This window comes from Carassius carassius, chromosome 1, assembly GCF_963082965.1.
Source record: "Carassius carassius chromosome 1, fCarCar2.1, whole genome shotgun sequence".
Lineage (NCBI taxonomy): Eukaryota > Metazoa > Chordata > Actinopteri > Cypriniformes > Cyprinidae > Carassius > Carassius carassius.
In genome coordinates this window covers 31,034,037-31,051,266 of record NC_081755.1, presented here as the reverse complement: position 1 = coordinate 31,051,266, position 17,230 = coordinate 31,034,037, and the positions used below count along the sequence as shown (strand labels likewise).

General features: G+C 38.9%; 1 protein-coding gene across 1 annotated transcript in view; it reads left to right on the top strand.

Annotated features, from left to right (window-relative positions):
* Window positions 1-2,841: 2,841 nt before the first annotated feature.
* LOC132145046 (liprin-alpha-3-like) overlaps window positions 2,842-17,230 on the top strand; it is a 53,241-nt gene continuing 38,852 nt past the window's right edge. The window contains exons 1-4 of the mRNA XM_059555762.1: window positions 2,842-3,247; window positions 5,487-6,564; window positions 14,237-14,338; window positions 15,447-15,611. Of these exons, the coding sequence (XP_059411745.1) occupies window positions 6,235-6,564; window positions 14,237-14,338; window positions 15,447-15,611 (597 nt within the window). The 5' untranslated portion in view covers window positions 2,842-3,247; window positions 5,487-6,234. The remainder of the gene's footprint in view (window positions 3,248-5,486; window positions 6,565-14,236; window positions 14,339-15,446; window positions 15,612-17,230) is intronic.

The following is a 17,230-nucleotide window of genomic DNA, read 5'->3' as shown; positions in this document are numbered from 1 at the left end:
AAGCAGTTAACACTGCACTATTATTCAATACTACAGCACCTCTTGTCTATCTATCTGGGCCATATTGCAACAGCCTTTATGGACAGGAGAGGGAGCTAAGAGCTCATAAAACTTCCCACAGCACTTCTCGATCTGTGCCAAACACACTTGGTTGTCATCCCCCTATATACTGATAGCCACATATGAGAAAATTCTGCTGCTTCTGCGCCGTTGTGCGCGGTATCTGGGCTGTACGATCTGACAGCGGTGAAAATGCAGACAATGGATTGCAGCCTGAGCACAAGACATTGGTCCTGATGTACTTTCTGATAATGCTCAGGTGATTTTTTTTGGGGTCATCACTTTGCTATTGTGTGACAGAACCAAACCGTCCTCCACACACACACACACACACACACACACACACACACACACACACACACACACACACACACACACACACACACACACACACACACACACACACAACTAAATGTGCTGAGTTCACAGGGACAGACCACACTGTCACTTACAGGACATGGAGACAAGGGTATTTCATACCAAGAAGAACCTAACATACAGAATTCAAATAAATGTTTAAATGTAAAAAAAAAAAAAAAAAAAAAGCATGATAGTCATGGATCTGCTGTTTGGGTTCTGGGGCGTCACGTACATTTACATCTGTGCTCTTTTACAAATAAGTATGTGTGTGTGTGTGAAGGTTCTTCATGGAACCATAGATGCCAGTAATGAATCGTTATTTTTAAGAGTGCAGAATAACCTTTTTCCAATATAAAGTACTCTTTGTGAAATGGAAATATTCCATGGATGTTAAAGGTTCTTCATGGAACCATGGATGCCAAAAAATAACCTTTATTTTTTAAAACCTTTAAAGGAACATCTTACCTATATTTTAAGCATCAAACCTCTTAAAGGGATAGTTCAGAAATGGAATCACTCATAATTTCCATCTTATGTAGAATATCAATTCTATTTTGAGAACTGTTCTTTTTTATTGAAGTCATTTGACGCAAATCAATAGTAACCAGAACTTTTTAAAATATCTTCTGTTGTGTTTCATAGAAGAATATAAAGGTATACAGATTTGGAACAACATGAGGGGGAGCAAGAGATGACAAAATTTGTGCGTGAACAAAAAAAAAATCCCTCTTAGTTATTGTATTGGTAATATAATTTAGGGTCTCCTTAAATTGGAGGCTTTGTTGCGAGCAGCTGTTCATCCTGAACTTTTCCTGAACCCTTGAGGACTAGGGTTGGATATATCCCAGTGTACCTCAGCAGTGTCCTGTCCCTAAGTGCTCACTGACTCAGAAGGCTCTGATGCTGCAGCTCCAGAAGACACTCTGATAAACACCATGTTGCCTCTGTTGCCATGGTGACCGGTTGTGCACGGGTAGAGATGCTAGAAGTACAAGCTATGCAAGTTACAGATATATTGTAAAGCACAAGAGTAGTGTAATGCAAGTTGATTTTGGCACCTTGGTATGGGTGTGAAAAATGGTATATGAAGTCCTATTCCGTGCATTGGGGGTTCTCAAAATGAGAAGAAAAAGCGTAGAAAATATCATTTGAGGCTTTTTGATTTCGACTGGTGCAAAAGCAGACATCCCCCACTTGGTTCTTGTGCAGCACTTCTCCAGCTGCAAGCTGTACCACGACACAGCTGCGTCTTTAAATCCGCTCCTTGTGCAAACGATGACATCATCCTCTAAAAACACATTACGTCACCCCTTTCGGGACCCTTGTCGTAGCTCCACCCTGCTCTCCCCCCGGTTTATTGGCGTATATCAATGCAGAAGCCCTCCTCGTCGTCTGGTTTATTGGTGGTGAAGTTGCCGGTGTCTGTTTTTCATTGGCTCGTAGCGTCTGTGTCTGTGGCCTCCTCCACTGAAAGGGGCTCCTCGGCTCCAGACGCGTCGCGGGTCATTTGGTTTTCCTCGAGCGCACGCACTAAGTCATATGGACAGCGTCTTATTATGATTGTTTCGTGATATAAAACATAGGCTATATACATCACAAATTATTAGCATTTTTGTAGGAGAAAGGTTTTCTCCATTTTACGGATTATGGGCTTTCTGACTAGAGTTTGAACCTTTCCAGATGATGTCGAAGTAGGGTTGCTGTGGCGTTACAAATAGGCTAATATTTTTACAATTCAAAATATAAATGTTTCGACGGCTTTTTCAAATGTTTCAAAAGCTAAAAATAAGTTATATTGGACGTCTTTGTTATTAAATTCAGGTAGGGTGCGCTAAATATGAACGTGAGGTAGCCTAACAGCTCGTGCGTTTTAAGGTCGATATCTTGATTATGCATTTTAATATCAGATGTAATCACAGAAACATTATGTTTTGTTAAAAATGCCTTTAAGATGTTTAACGTTTAGCTAGTTGTACTAGACGTGAAAAAAATTACTATTTTAGATGCACAAGAAGAACATACTTTGCAAATTTAGGCTGAAAGAAATTTCTATCAGTTTCGACCTTTATGAAAATCTTTACATAATAGCTATAGGCTATTTATAGGAAAATGTGTGTTTAAATAAAGACATTATTTTATATATAAATAACAAAATGCTTTAAAGACTAGAGTAGTGTTGCCAGACACGTTGACTGGAAAGGAATATTATGCAAAATATTATTTTACCCTAAACACAATAGTCATAAACTCAACATTTTAAAAAATCTAATTAAAGCCGCACTTGAGTGATCATGCAATCCAACGCTGAAAAAAAAACGGTATGTGATAATTAACAAGTGCGGATGCGCAATACCGACAGCCCCCGGTAGAGGGAGTGGATGCGACGACACACAGAGAGACACTCAGTTCTCAGTGGTACCCAGCGCCGATGACCATTTGGACCTTTTGCCCATGAACACGTCCATCCTCCTACGCGAGGAAAGGTGCTGGACCGTGTCATTTACAGGCATGATATCTCACAGTCACATTGGCCCTAGCAACAGCTCGTGTTTGTGATCGCTGAAGAAGGCGCGAGTGTTTCTTTAAGAGCCAGCACCTTTACAACGAGAGGGAGGGGGAGAGAGAGAGGGAGAGAGAGACTCTCTGTGGATAGATAGGTGTAACGTTTGCTAGCTCGGTGCCGTCGTTACATGTGTGAGAAAGAGGGAAGGGGGGAGGCAATAACTGGGCACCCGAAAGCGCTGCGCTCCGATGGGGTCGACGGGGATGAAATGATGCTGATGATGATGATGATGATGTCTAGCGTTTACTCTCGACGATGACAACGGTGAGCGGTGCATATTTCAGCATCGCATGCATTTTCTTATATATGCATGTCTGTGTGTGTGATATCGCCCAGCTGTGGAGATGAGGAGGGGGATGATGATGGAGGACTTGGGAGGAGGGGGCGAGGCGAAAGGATGGATGGGAGAAAGAGCATAAAATAGCGACATTTGAAGAAATGACACGACGCGTTCTTCATCAGACTAGTTCAAATGTAAGCATTTCATTTCGACGGCACGTCCGGTCGCGTATCTGCACGAGAGAGACGGCACATATATCTATCATGGTGGAGTGAGGCGAGCGGCGGAGGAATACGTCAACACATACATCCAGCCCAGTTCACACTGAGCGGCGTTTGCGCGAACGGAGCGGTGCTTGCTTTTTATTCTTTTCGTCAAGCCGTTCACGTTAGTACGGAATAAACAAGATCAGCAGCAGCATCCAATCACGCTCGGGTTGCCTTTCAACGGACACCCGTTTCTTCCTTCTTCCTGCGTTTAGACAGCGGCCACGGACACACACACACACACACACACAAAGCGCTGCCAGGCTACACGATGTAACACACCATGAATTTCATTTCCGTATATCATGCGCATCCATTAGCCTCTTGTCTAATAGGCTTTACAGAGCCTGTTTAGAGAAGCGAATACACGGTAGGGGCGAGCGGAGAACAAACTCGGTGCGTTGTGGTGTCAGGAAACTGCTGCTGTCTGTGTTGAAGGGAATTTGAAATAGGTGTGTGTCGGAGAAGGAGAGGGAGGGAGGTTGAAAGGCAGAGAGACAAAACAAATGGAATTAAGTGTTTATTTAAATGTTCTGCATGACAGTCGCGGAAACAAGGCTGATGCGTTGTGTTTATTCGCCTGGACGTCGTTACCAGTCAAGACAGCGAGTATTTAGCAGGATTTGTGGCCTGTGCGAGGAATCACTGCTCTATTGATTCTTCCAGATTCCTGTGTCGACATTCACTGGAACAGGACGCTCTTTCACGCTATTCCCAGATTTCTGTGAGGGGGGAAACCTCATGGGTACAATGTTATTTTTAGTTTGATGCTCCCCAATGTGTCTGCCACCATCTAATGCTGACTCTTGTGTCGAAGAGCCGAGTGATTTGAGTGCTAACTCCACGGCTCTCACTCAGTGCTTTTACTTGCACAGGAACATTCAGATGTGAATTAGAATTTGGTCATATTGTGATTATGCAAGGGTCATGCCAACACATTGATTGGCACAACCAGATTAATCCAGTGTTTTGGTTTCTGGAAATCTGAATTAGATAGTACGTGCTTGTATTACAAAGACTTGTGGGTCGTAATGGAATATTGACTGTAACGGGACCTTCTTTTTTTTCTTTGTCCAATCAGAGTAATTTGTGATATTAGATATAAACAACTCCTAGATTCAGAATGATTGAAGACTTTTACTTTTCTAATGACGATTTTATCAAATTAAATGAATCACGATGGCCTGTATTAGTAAGAGTCTCATGACCCACATTTTGCAAATCATAGCTTGTGTGTTGGGATATCAAAGATATCTCATGAGTTGATTAAATTACTGTTCAAAAGGACTAAAATGCGTGATGCACTGTAAGTGGCCCAAGCAAACAGAAAAATGTTCAGGAAATGCTGGTACTAATAATTATAAAGAATATGTTACTATTTCTGGAGCATATGGAAATCTGTTTTCAGCGTAAATGCTTACCCGGAATATGAACCTTAATCAGAAAATTATGTGCATGTAAAATTATGATGCCACTGTCAAGATTGGCATATTACTTTTAAGCATTACTGGTTTCCATTTAGTGTTGTTTATCACAACATGTTTTAAAGCTTTACATGACAGCTGAGAGTCACTCATCAGCACAGATAGTTGTCCTCTTATCTATCCCATTTCTACCTGACAACTTGTATTACATTTAATGCATTAAAGGTCTGCACTTTATTAGTAATTGCAAAAGTAAGATATCAGAACAGTTGTCTTTCACCTCTTGCTGTACAAAGCTTTTTTGGTTTGTTTGTTGTATTATTTTCTCCCTTGTCTTGTCTTTCCTTTTTTTTATCCCCATAGTTTTATCAATAAAGGCACTATTAAAGTCTACCAGGAAACTTACTGTTTTGAAATGGTTTACTCAGAGACTGTGAATTCACTGGATTTGATGTATAATGCTTTATATCTTCATGTCTCGCCCAGCTTTGACCATTTGTGCTAATGTCACTCTCCTTTATTTCCCTCTTCAGCTCTCCTTTACTTGAAGTTCAAACCCATTGGGTAGAAGACTATCCTCCATGCCCACCCTTCCTTTTACCCAATCCAGTCCCTGCGACCCAGCGACTTTCCCCTCCTGCTTTCTCCTGCCACTGTTGTCCCACCTGAGACCACGTCGTGCTGCTCCTCCCAAACGCACCCGAGCCAAGGATTTTGAACAGAACATACTAAGAGCCAATCAGGAGCCTTGAAGCCATTCAGGAAATAGCAACACAACTCATGAATCTACCTGAGCACTGAGGAAAAATTAAAGGAAAGAAAGCTGTGGATAATTAACTCATTGTCAAGAAGACAACTCAGATAAACTGGCAGTACGTGTCTACCCTTGAAGAAGAGCACAGCGATTAGGAGTTTCCACCAAGAAAGCTTGAATAGAGGGTGAATTCAAACAGACACATTTACTGATGGACAGGATATAGAGGAAAAGAAAGAGAGAACAACTGCACGCATAATATAGCATACCTGCAATACTCACATTCCCACACACATTACAGACTGTTAAGGCACACGTTCTTTCCACAGTCCACACTCTACACATCCTAGACATCCGCATATGAATGACAAGTTGTTTATCTCTTTGCCGTAGGCTCTCAGGCACACAAACACCATCAGATTTGCAGTCCCACACTGTGATTCTCGCAAGTTCCTCTTTGCAAACTTGTAGGGCCAAGACATTCACACACTTGCCCTTAAACTCTCGCACCTGTTCACGGCCTCAAGATGATGTGTGAGGTGATGCCCACCATCTCAGAGGACGGACGGGGTGGTGGAGGAGGCCCTTCCTCTCCTGCTGGAGGTGGTGGGGGTATGGTGGGCGGTGCAGGGGGCATGGGTGGTGGCTATGGGGGCCGGGAGGCCCGTGGTGGAGACGAGGGCGGGAGCACTGGAAATCTGGAGTCTCTGATGGTAAACATGCTGACGGAGCGAGAGCGGCTGCTAGAGAGTCTCAGAGAGACCCAGGATAGTCTCGGCACGGCACAGCTACGTCTGCGAGAGCTGGGTCACGAGAAGGACTCGCTACAGAGACAACTCTCCATCGCACTGCCTCAGGTACGCATTAGGCCTCCTGTACGTGTTTAAAACAATATTTGAAGTTGCAGGAGATTCATGATCTGAATATTCGTAATTATGTTGATATATCGTATAAATATTATCTTCATTTGGAGTAACATGCTTTAATGGAATACCTTGGGTTATAGTGAGGCACTTACAATGGAAGCAAAATGCCCCAATCTGTAAACTGTAAAGTACACACAATATGTTAACATGATTTTAATGTGAAAAGGTAGCTTACTAACCTTTTCTGTGTAAAGTTATATCCTATTTTTATATCCTACATTTCTGCTTTATTCCTCAATATTGTCCCTATTGTCTTCCATTGTAAGTTTCTTACTGTAAAGGTGCAATCACATTTGCAAAATATCAAAATCTTGTGGGCAAAAAGGTCTGTTGTCAGTAGCCTAGCTACTGTGTGTATAAAGCACAGTTCACAGAGAAGTCACTTTCTAATCAAGCAGCTTTCTGTTTGGTCAGCACAGCGAATGCAACATTTTTGCATAGTTTTCTTTCCTTGTGCAAAATTCACATGGATTCTTATTAAAATGACACTATTTTGTTTTTATAGTTTTTTGGTGATAATTAACATGACACAAATGCTGTAATTTGAGCTTAAAGAGGGAATTTACTGCTGGAAAGATGGCTTTTAATAAAACTTGGCAGTCTATGCAGTAGAAATGCGGGAAAAAAGAAAATAAAACAATTTAATCTGTGATACATTGACTAAAGAAAACAGAGAAAATGGGCTGTGACGTTTTCTTTTGCCAAGAAGTTCAACATCCTTAATGCACTTTTGATTTTGATGCCGCCCCTGTGATCTGACTGTCTGTGGACAGGAATATGAAAATGCAAAAGTTCAATCTGTAGTTTTAACAAAAGCTCTGGAGCTGTCAAATGTCTTCAGGTCCGAGAGGTTATGGAGCTGACTTTTGCTGAACAGTCACAGATAACCAAATACTGATATATCAAATATACTAGGTGCAGGTAACACGGAGAAAAAGTACACATTGTTCATTTATATTTGCAACATTTTATCAGTAAAAAGCTGCTTAACAAAAATCAGTTAAACCTAAAACATTCCCTTACGAATATATTGAACTGAATAGTTTGCTTGGAAAAACAGGTCATGATGAGTTGAACCATGTCTGAGGGTGAGCTGCCAGTGAGGTATAAGGGATGTTGCATACAGACAGATGAAAATCATTTTAAAGAGTCAGAACTCAGCTTTTCTTGTTAGTATCAAGTGCTTTGTTTGCATTGGGCAGTCTGTATGTATGTTGTCTGATCTTAGTCTTCCAGACTTGCTGTGGGCTTTTCTGGAGCTTTTTGCATCAGGTCTTGAACTGTTTTGTCTCACCTGATCTAATTTAAGGTGTTCCACATATCCTTTTGAGATTATCTGCTTATCTATGATTCTGTGACCTGTATGAGAAGTCGGGATGCTATATTTTTAATTTTTGAGGAGTATAATCTTTTGAACAGTCCCAGTTGTTTCATTGGTAGGTTTTGTATCCTTTAATGTCATCACTGCAGCTTAAGGTGAGGTAATGAGCTTGGCTGATACATAAATCTGTCAGTTATACAGTATATGGGGAGGAATATATTCACAAATGCATAACCTTATTCAAATTCAGAAAATCTAAAAACGTGTTCATGGGAATGATTTTATATTAGAAATAGATTGTTGAATCTGCATTTGCAAATCTTCTCATTATGAAGATTAGATGCCTTAGATTTGAATGTGGATGTTTTGGAGATTTTTCTTTCACGGTTTGATTCACAACTACATTTGACAAATGATCAACTCAAGCAAGGGGACTCGAGTAATAAGCAAGAGTCTTTTCTCTGCAGTATGTCTTATTATAGGAGAGTTGTGTTGTAAAAGTGCTGAAAGACACACACACACACACACACACAAATATATATATCACTTCTAATATCCCAAACTCTCTGGACCACAATGTTCCCAGTGGAGAGAAAAAAAGATGCTCTTTGCATAATCTGTGGATTTCAGTTAAAATTGAGTTGTCATTACCTGAATTTTAAGGTGGTACATTTGTTTGCAGTGACATCCGAGTGTTCCTGTGTTATTGTACCATTTCAGCGTAACGTTACTCCTTCTCCATAAAAACACACTGTACAGAAGAGAAACAACAGGATACTTCTTGAGTCACAGTGTTGAACTAAACTGAATTGTGAAAAGTATTTTCCTTCAGCAGCAGTCTTGTTTTACAGAATATATAAAGATTATTAGTTAGTATTTCTTTGCCTTTAGTACATTTCTAATGGTGTAAGAGAGCAATTTAACATATTCCTTAAAAACAATATCTTTTGAAGTTTTTCCATCTCAAGTAAATGTTACAGATAAATAATGCAAAATACCAATTAACAAAAATAATTTTGTGAAGTCTAAAGAAAATATACTTTTTTTACAGAAGAATTTGTGAATTAAAACCTGTCAGAAGAGTCACAATTCCGAGGCGACCCACAAATTTGTGACAATCTGCTAATTCAGATTGAACAATAAATTATTAAATGCAAAAACACTGAACAATTCATCAAAGCACTTGCGTATTCATCTGAATTAGGTTACACATTTATGCTTTTGTAGTTATTAATTTTTCTAAATTTCTAACACCATATTTTTATGCCAATTAAAGATCAATGTCTGTATCATTGGAAACATTTTGGGATAGACTGCCACCAACATGTGGCTTGAAATAACAGGTTTCAGAGGGACGCATTTTCTGGGAGAATGACTGGATATTTAAGGGGCATAGCAACACAGAGAGAGGGAGAATCAATATCTCCCTCTCTCTTTCACACACACAAACATATGCAAACAGTCTGAAATAAGCAGACAGAGCAGTGATACATTAAGCAGGGTTCAGTCGGTGCATCCCATCAGTTTTGGGCGTATGAGAGAAAAACGAATCGTGAAAGAGACGAAAGCTGAAAAAGGCGAGGTTGAGGTCCTTTGTGTCAGTGGAGCTGTAGCAGGAGCTTGAATGAGAGAGAGAGAAATAAGGCAGGACATTATCACGCAATTGTGTTTGGCATACTTGTGCCAAACATAATTCTAGTCCAATCTCAGCAAGGTACCTTTCCAGAATGCCAAAATCCCATGGGCCCACTGAGTTACCATCTGTGTACCACTACTCCACTCCTAAGCTCAGCCCCCCACTCCTCCTTCTTCTCCTTTCCTCTCCTCCTCCTTGCTCCAGCTTCCTTCCAATATTTTTGCCTGTTGGCAGAAAGTGAGGCAGTTAGATATAGACAGGATGGAGACGTGACCCACCAAACGCATTCATCACGAAGGAAAGGAAACATGATTGGCCGATTTGAGCTCTGAAGGTACATTCAACATGATTGGTCGACAATTGTGCTTAGCTTGTTAAAGTCCTTTTGATTGGCGTTTGGTTTGCATTGCGGAGGGAATGTGATTGCTTAGTAAGATTGGCTCGGATTCAAATCTCCTTTTGTTTTGAGCCGCTGACTTGATTGATCCAGGATTTGATTCACTTTTAGGTTAAGTTATTAGTGTTTCTTTGTATCATCTTGCAAACATATTGAGAATTCTTTAATAAAATTCCTACATCTGCTGTGCATTTAAGTCAATGGACACACAGAGTACATAAATACACATGCAATGTGACGATTCTTTTTGTGGATAAGACAGAGAAGGTGTGTGGTGTGTGATTCTTGAGGAAGACGATCGCATATAGGCGGCTGGAAAAAGATGCTCGCAGTGGCAGCCGTGTGAGGCCATATGTCATCTTACACAACGTGGTGCTTTAAAGACCTTACACCCGAGAGTTGCTCATTGGAGTGTTCAGAATGTGGACTTTGTCATCTGTTCATACAGAAGCAATAAAAGTAACAAACTCTGATTCAATCTCACACTCGCACAAACACGATACCAACATTTGGGCTTTTAAAATGTATGCATTTAGCAGACACTTTTATCCAAAGCGACTTACGTTGCATTCAAGCTTACAATTTTCTCCTAACATGTGTTCCCTGGGATTCAGACCCCCAACCTTGTGCTTGCTAGTGCAATGCTCTACCAATTGAGCTACAGGAACACAAAATACTGGCCTCAGATTACTGATGAAATTATGCTGGGCTGTCAATAATTAAAATATAATATGTCAGTAATAATAACAGTAATTTGCGGAATCTCATGTTGTTTTCAGTCAATGCGTTAACACATTCAGTTGGAAATTTTGTTTGCAAAATGTATGCGCATATCAAAGGAGGAGGTAAAGAGATGCTCACACACATATTGTAGGTTAAAACAAAAACGACAACAACAACAAAACGCATGGGAAGTGCAAACAAACTCTGAACTCAATGCAAATGTGCAATTATTTAGAATTCTTTCTCTGCACTTTTGTAGCAAAGATCTTTCGTCTGATGGTCATATTGACGTGTACAGAAATACATTTTAACTTTTGATGATCATTCAATTCTCTGTGTAATCCCTACTTTTAAGCATCCTGTCTGGATTTTATTTATACTAATAAATGAGATTTATAGATTAAAAATGTGGTGTCAAATGTCAAAACCAGTGGTTGAGCAAGGCCCCCCCCCACCTTTAGTATTTTTAGCTGGAATGATGAGAAGGCTGCTTGTTTTCAAACATTTTTAATGAATAAACTAGGAGTGTTAATGTGTTAAATTATTAAACATGATTAATTTTGTGATTTTATAAGACTGAAAATTCTGATTCTGTATGTTTTAGTAAAAAAATGAAAGTTATTCAGGGGAAAAAAGTAACATGATTTTAAAAATTGCACACGTTATTCATGTTATACCTATTCCATCTCATCTCCTTCAAGCCATTTCTCCTGCAGTTGTACCTGCACTCACTCACATCATTAACATATCCCTCCAAACTGATGTTTTTCCCTCAACATTTCTTGCTGAATGAAGGACCATCACCTTCAACTCAACCTTGCCAAGACAGAACTGCTTGTGATTCCAGCAAACCCATCGTTTCATCACAATCTCACCATCCAGTTAGGCACATCAACCATAACTCCTTTAAAAACAGCTAGAAGCCTTGGAGTTATGATTGATGATCAGCTAACTTTCTCAGACCACATTGCTAAAACTGTCCGGTCCTGCAGATTTGCTTTATTCAACATCAAGAAGATCAAGCCCTTTCTTTCTGAACATGCTTCACATCTCCTTGTTCAAGCTCTTGTTCTGTTCAGGCTGGACTATTGCTATGCCCTCTTGGCAGATCTTCCAGCCAATTCTATCAAACCTTTACAATATAGAATGGGGCAGCACGATTAATTTTTAATGAGCCGAAAAGAATACACGTCACACCTCTGTTTATCAATTTGCACTGATTACCAATAGCTGCTCGCATAAAATTCAAGGCATTGATGTTTGCCTACAAAACCACCACTGGCTCTTCACCCATTTACCTAAATTCATTACTTCAGATTTATGTGCCTCTAGAAGCTTGCCTTCTGCAAGTGAACGTTGCTTGATTGTGCCATCCCAAAGAAGCACAAAGTCACTTTTACAGACTTTTAAATGAACTGTTCCCTTCTGGTGGAATGACCTCCCCAACTCAATCCGAGCAGAATCTGCATAAAACACATCTCTTTCATCTTTATTTGACCCTCTAGCTTTAGCACTCACTATTCTAATACTATACTTAAAAAAAAAAAAAATAAATCAAACTAGCTTTCAAATCTTTTTGTATTCTATCTGTTTTCTTTTTATTTATTATATTATTTAAAGGCTCTTGCTATGTGTACTGCGTTTAAGCTGAGACTTGTGTATTATTGCTCTTTTGTTGATTTTGATTGCTTCCATGGTCCTCATTTGTAAGTCTCTTTGGATAAAAGCGTCTGCTAAAAGACTAAAGGTAAATGTAATGTAAATGTTATTCACTAATGTTCACATCTCACTCCCATTCATATCTCACTGCCCAAAACTACTGCTGAACTGTGCTGAATTGCAGCATGTTATTTATTCATGCATCATTGTTGTGTGGTTAAAGGGATAGTTCACCCAAAAATGAAAATTCTGTCATTAATTACTCACCCTCGTGTCATTCCAAACCTGTAACACATTCGTTTATTTTTGTTCAGAACACAACTGAAGATATTTTCGATGAAATCCGTGAGCTTTCTGACCATGCATAAACAGCAGCACAACTACCACATTCAAGACCCAGAAAGGAAGTAAAGAAATCATTAAAACAGTCCATGTGACATCAGTGGTTCAACCATAATTTTATGAAGCTATGAGAATATTTTTTGTGTGCAAAGAAAACAAAAATAATGACTATTTTCAACAATTTCTTCTCGACTGGGTTATGAATTGAAGGTCTTAGTGGTTTGGAACGACATTATATTCATATAATTTATATTATAAATAAATTTATTTAATATATAAACACAACATATTTTACTGAAATATATGTGTGTGTGTGTGTATTTATATGCATAATAAATATACACAGTACACACACATATATAATGTAAACAAAAACTTTTATTTTTGATGCGATCAGTGGTGATTAAATGTTTGACAGCACTAATGTATATATATACACACACACACACACACATACACACACACATATATACACACATATATATTAGGCAAGGCAAGGCAAGTTTGTTTATATAGCACATTTCGTACACAATGGTAATTCAAAGTGCTTTACATAAAAGAAAGTAAAATAATAATGAAGAAAAATAATAACAAGAATAAAACAAGCAATTTTAAAACTTTTAAAATTATTAAAAAATTTACTCATTTAGTTAGAAAACTAAATAAGTTAGAACAGTTAGAAAATGATTTTACATAAAATAAAATAAAATAACTGTGAAAATATAGTGTAATCAGTTCGGACATTGCACAGTGCTCATTCAATAAATGCACAGCTAAACAGATGTGTTTTAAGTCTAGATTTAAATGTGACTAGTGTTTTAGCACATCTGATCTCTTCTGGAAGCTGATTTCATCTGCGGGAGGCATAGTAACTAAAGGAGGACTCCCCTTGTTTTGTGTGAACCCTTGGTATTTCTAACTGACTCGATCCTAATGATCTGAGTGGTCTGTTAGGCTTATATTCAGTGAGCATATCTGAAATATATTTTAGCTTAATTTCATCAACAAAAATTGTAATAGTCTTAGTCAACAATATCAGCCCTGGTAAATATATATATATATTTGTAGTATCTTTCAAAGTTTTGTTATCATTCCTATCTTTCTTTATTTTTTAACTTTCACTTTTTTTTTCAATCCTAGGCAAATCTAGTGATTATTTCGTCTTCAAAGCAACTAAACTTCTTGTATCAGCCTGCAATTTAAACACAACTTTACAGACAGACTGTAGTATGCCAATCAGATTAGAGCTTGCCAGATTGAGAAAGTGTGTGTTTCAGTTGTGTGTATGCACTGTGTCTCAGACAGTCAGTGAGTCTGTGGGTGGTTCGTAGGCAGGCTGTCTGAAGCCCAGACTACACGATGGACACGTATGAGGTGTATGTATTTATTTCTGTGTTATGTTTGTGTGGTTTGAGTGATCAGGCTGACCACTGCAAAATTATAAGTTTATTTGTGTTGATTGTTAGGAGCCTGTAAAGATCAAAACAGAGCTGATTTTCTGTTGTGTGTGTTTGTGTGTGAGCAGGAGTTTGCGGTGTTGACCAAAGAGCTGAATGTATGTCGGGAGCAGCTGCTGGAGAGAGAAGAGGAGATTGCTGAGCTCAAGGCGGAGAGGAACAATACACGGGTCAGTAACTCCATAACCATAATCTGTGCGTGTGAAACAGACATCACATCCTCTTTATGTCCCCTGCCTGTGTTTGTGGTTTTGTATTTAGGGTGTTTGTATTTAATGAAATTTTTTGGCTGAGGTGCGATATCCCACTCCGCACCATATCCATTACTACATACTGTATATAGACTTTTTCACAAGGGCTTTATCTCAGTAACTAGAGTCAGAAGTCCAGTGAAATAAATGTTTTCTGAAGCTAGCTCTCCTAAGCAGTGTTGGGGAAAGTTACTTTTAAAAGTAATACATTACAATATTGCATTACTTCCTAAAGAAGTAACTAATTACATTACTTAGCTACTTTTTATGGAAAGTAATGCGTTATGTTTTTTTTTTTTTAGTTAGTTTTTAAATCTGGGAAGTTTGTTGCTTTTTTGTTTTTAATAAAAAAAAGTCTTATTTTACATATGCAAAAGCCCTTTCACAACAAAAATGAATTAAATACACCTCAGGCTGAAGGAAATATAAATTCATGTCTGTACAGTAGAGGAAGCAGCTCAAACAAATTGCATGAAGAATATGACGCAGGAGAAGAAAGTTCAATACTATTCAGCAATAACAAAAATGAAACACAAACGTGCCATTTTTGCTTAGTATGGTTGAATTGGATCATCAAAGGTCAGTAGCAAAGACACTGGTTAATAAAATGGGATTACATACATAAATTATATTTGTCTTATTTAACATATTTAATTATTGCAGGTTTGTAAAATATTAATTCTGAGTTTGCATTTAACTGTTTTTATTCATTTTGAGGAAGAATGTCTTTTTTTGCAGGTGAGATGAGTAAATACATGTACATGTTTAGTCTAGAGCTACAGGAACATCATGTTCACACAGCACACACAACGCCTCTGCGATTCTCTGCGATGTGTTACTTTACTAGTTACTTAAAAAAGTAATTTGATTATGTAACTCGCATTACCCTGAACACTTCTCCTTAGAAAGATCTCTGGGAGTCAGTCCTTCTCTGGGAAATGTTGACTAGAGTAAAAAAAGGTAATAACTAGCTCCTATGTCCCTGTTTACATTCTTACTTTCTCTATTTCTTTCCTGTGCCATCTAGCTGCTGCTGGAGCATCTGGAGTGTCTGGTGTCTCGTCACGAGCGCTCTCTGAGGATGACTGTGGTGAAGAGGCAGGCTCAGTCTCCTGCTGGAGTCTCCAGCGAGGTGGAGGTGCTCAAGGCCCTCAAGTCCCTATTCGAACACCATAAAGCCCTGGACGAAAAGGTCAGCAGCCCTTCCCTACTCTCCCCTGTCCTACACTGTCAGCATGATGATAAATCTAAATATCTGAAGTTTTCCGAGCACAGCTGTTATTTGATTTCTGTTTTCGTTGTGTTGTGCTGCTTAGTCCTACTCATAATAAAAATAAAACAGTGGCCTAAAGCTCCAAGAAGGACAAAAAGCACCATAAAAATATGACATAAGTAGCCCATATGTCTCATGTACTCTATTTAAAGTCTTCTAAAGCTATACAGTTGCTTTGTGTGAAGGGAAATAACAAAATCTAAGCCATTATTTCTCTGATGCAAAAGTAGTTTCATTTGGTCCCTTCAAGACCAAAAAAACATAACCTATTAATTCTGTTTTAAGGCACAGCTACCAATGAAGCAGGAAACCTTCTCATATTTTTTAAAGTGCCCCTATTACGGGTAATGCAAGGTTCAGATTTTGGTTTTGGGAGTCCCCAACAACAGGTTGGCATGCATGCAAGGTCAAAAAAAACTTTCATTGTCTTATAATATGCATTTATTCTTACCTTACTTGCTCAACGACTCCCAAACAATTCGCTCAACGATTAATTTTTCCAAAATCCTAATCTGTGGTGATTGGTCTTATTTTAATTTCATCATGCCTGTAATGCCTGATAAAGCAGCGTTTGTGAGCACAGTGCTGCTTTGTGTATAGCGTTATTGTTGAAAAAATTGTATCGCTCCACAAGCGGCACCATAGAGCATCACAGTCCCGCCCACAGCTGGTGCCGGAAGTAAAAATTCAATACAATTTCTTCATTGACAGTTGGGGTATAAGTCATAAAAACGTAACCATACATGGTAGACTTAAAATCAGCTACGGCTGTACTAAGCGATAGTATATGCTCATATAAAAAGGTTCATGGGGCATTAACCTTGTTTTGAGATAAATGCCTTTTATTCGCGATGTCTTGGATAAGTACTTCATTACCCACAATCCTGAACAATCCCACAGTGATGCATCTGATTGGTGGAACTCGTGGAACCGTCTGGTTAAACCCTGCGAAGGTCCGTGAAGCCTGAAGATCATTAATAAAAAAATAAAATAAAATAAAAACCTGTGTTGCGTTTTTGCACGGTAGACTTATCAGTGCAATCATGATCTCCTTGGCTGCCATGATGGCTTTTTTCATGGAGGAAAACAAAAGCATTTACTGAACATTAAAGTAAGAAGTGAACATTAAAAGTTTGCGCGGCCGTCGTTATATTTGAAGTCGCTCAAAAGGCTCGTTTGCGGTTGTGGCTTCAGTCGATTTCAGTGAGGCGCGGTGGTTTATGGGATGAGTAGTTCCTTTGCTCGAAATGAAAATATGTACACAGTCTTGTACCTTTGACTTTTTTTGGATTATGACTTAATTTTTTCACTCGAAATGATATGTTATATGCTTATGAGTTCAGCCGTAGCTGGTTATCATCACACATGCTCTAAAACTCTTTAGATACGGATTTTTCCGAAAGTCAATGGGAGAAATGAATGGGAAATTTACTTCCGGCACCAAAGCTCTCTCAGGCTGTGGGGGGGACTGTGATGCTCTATAGTGGAAAAGAATACATTTGCATTTTCATTCAGACCAATGCGAAAAGACCAACAAG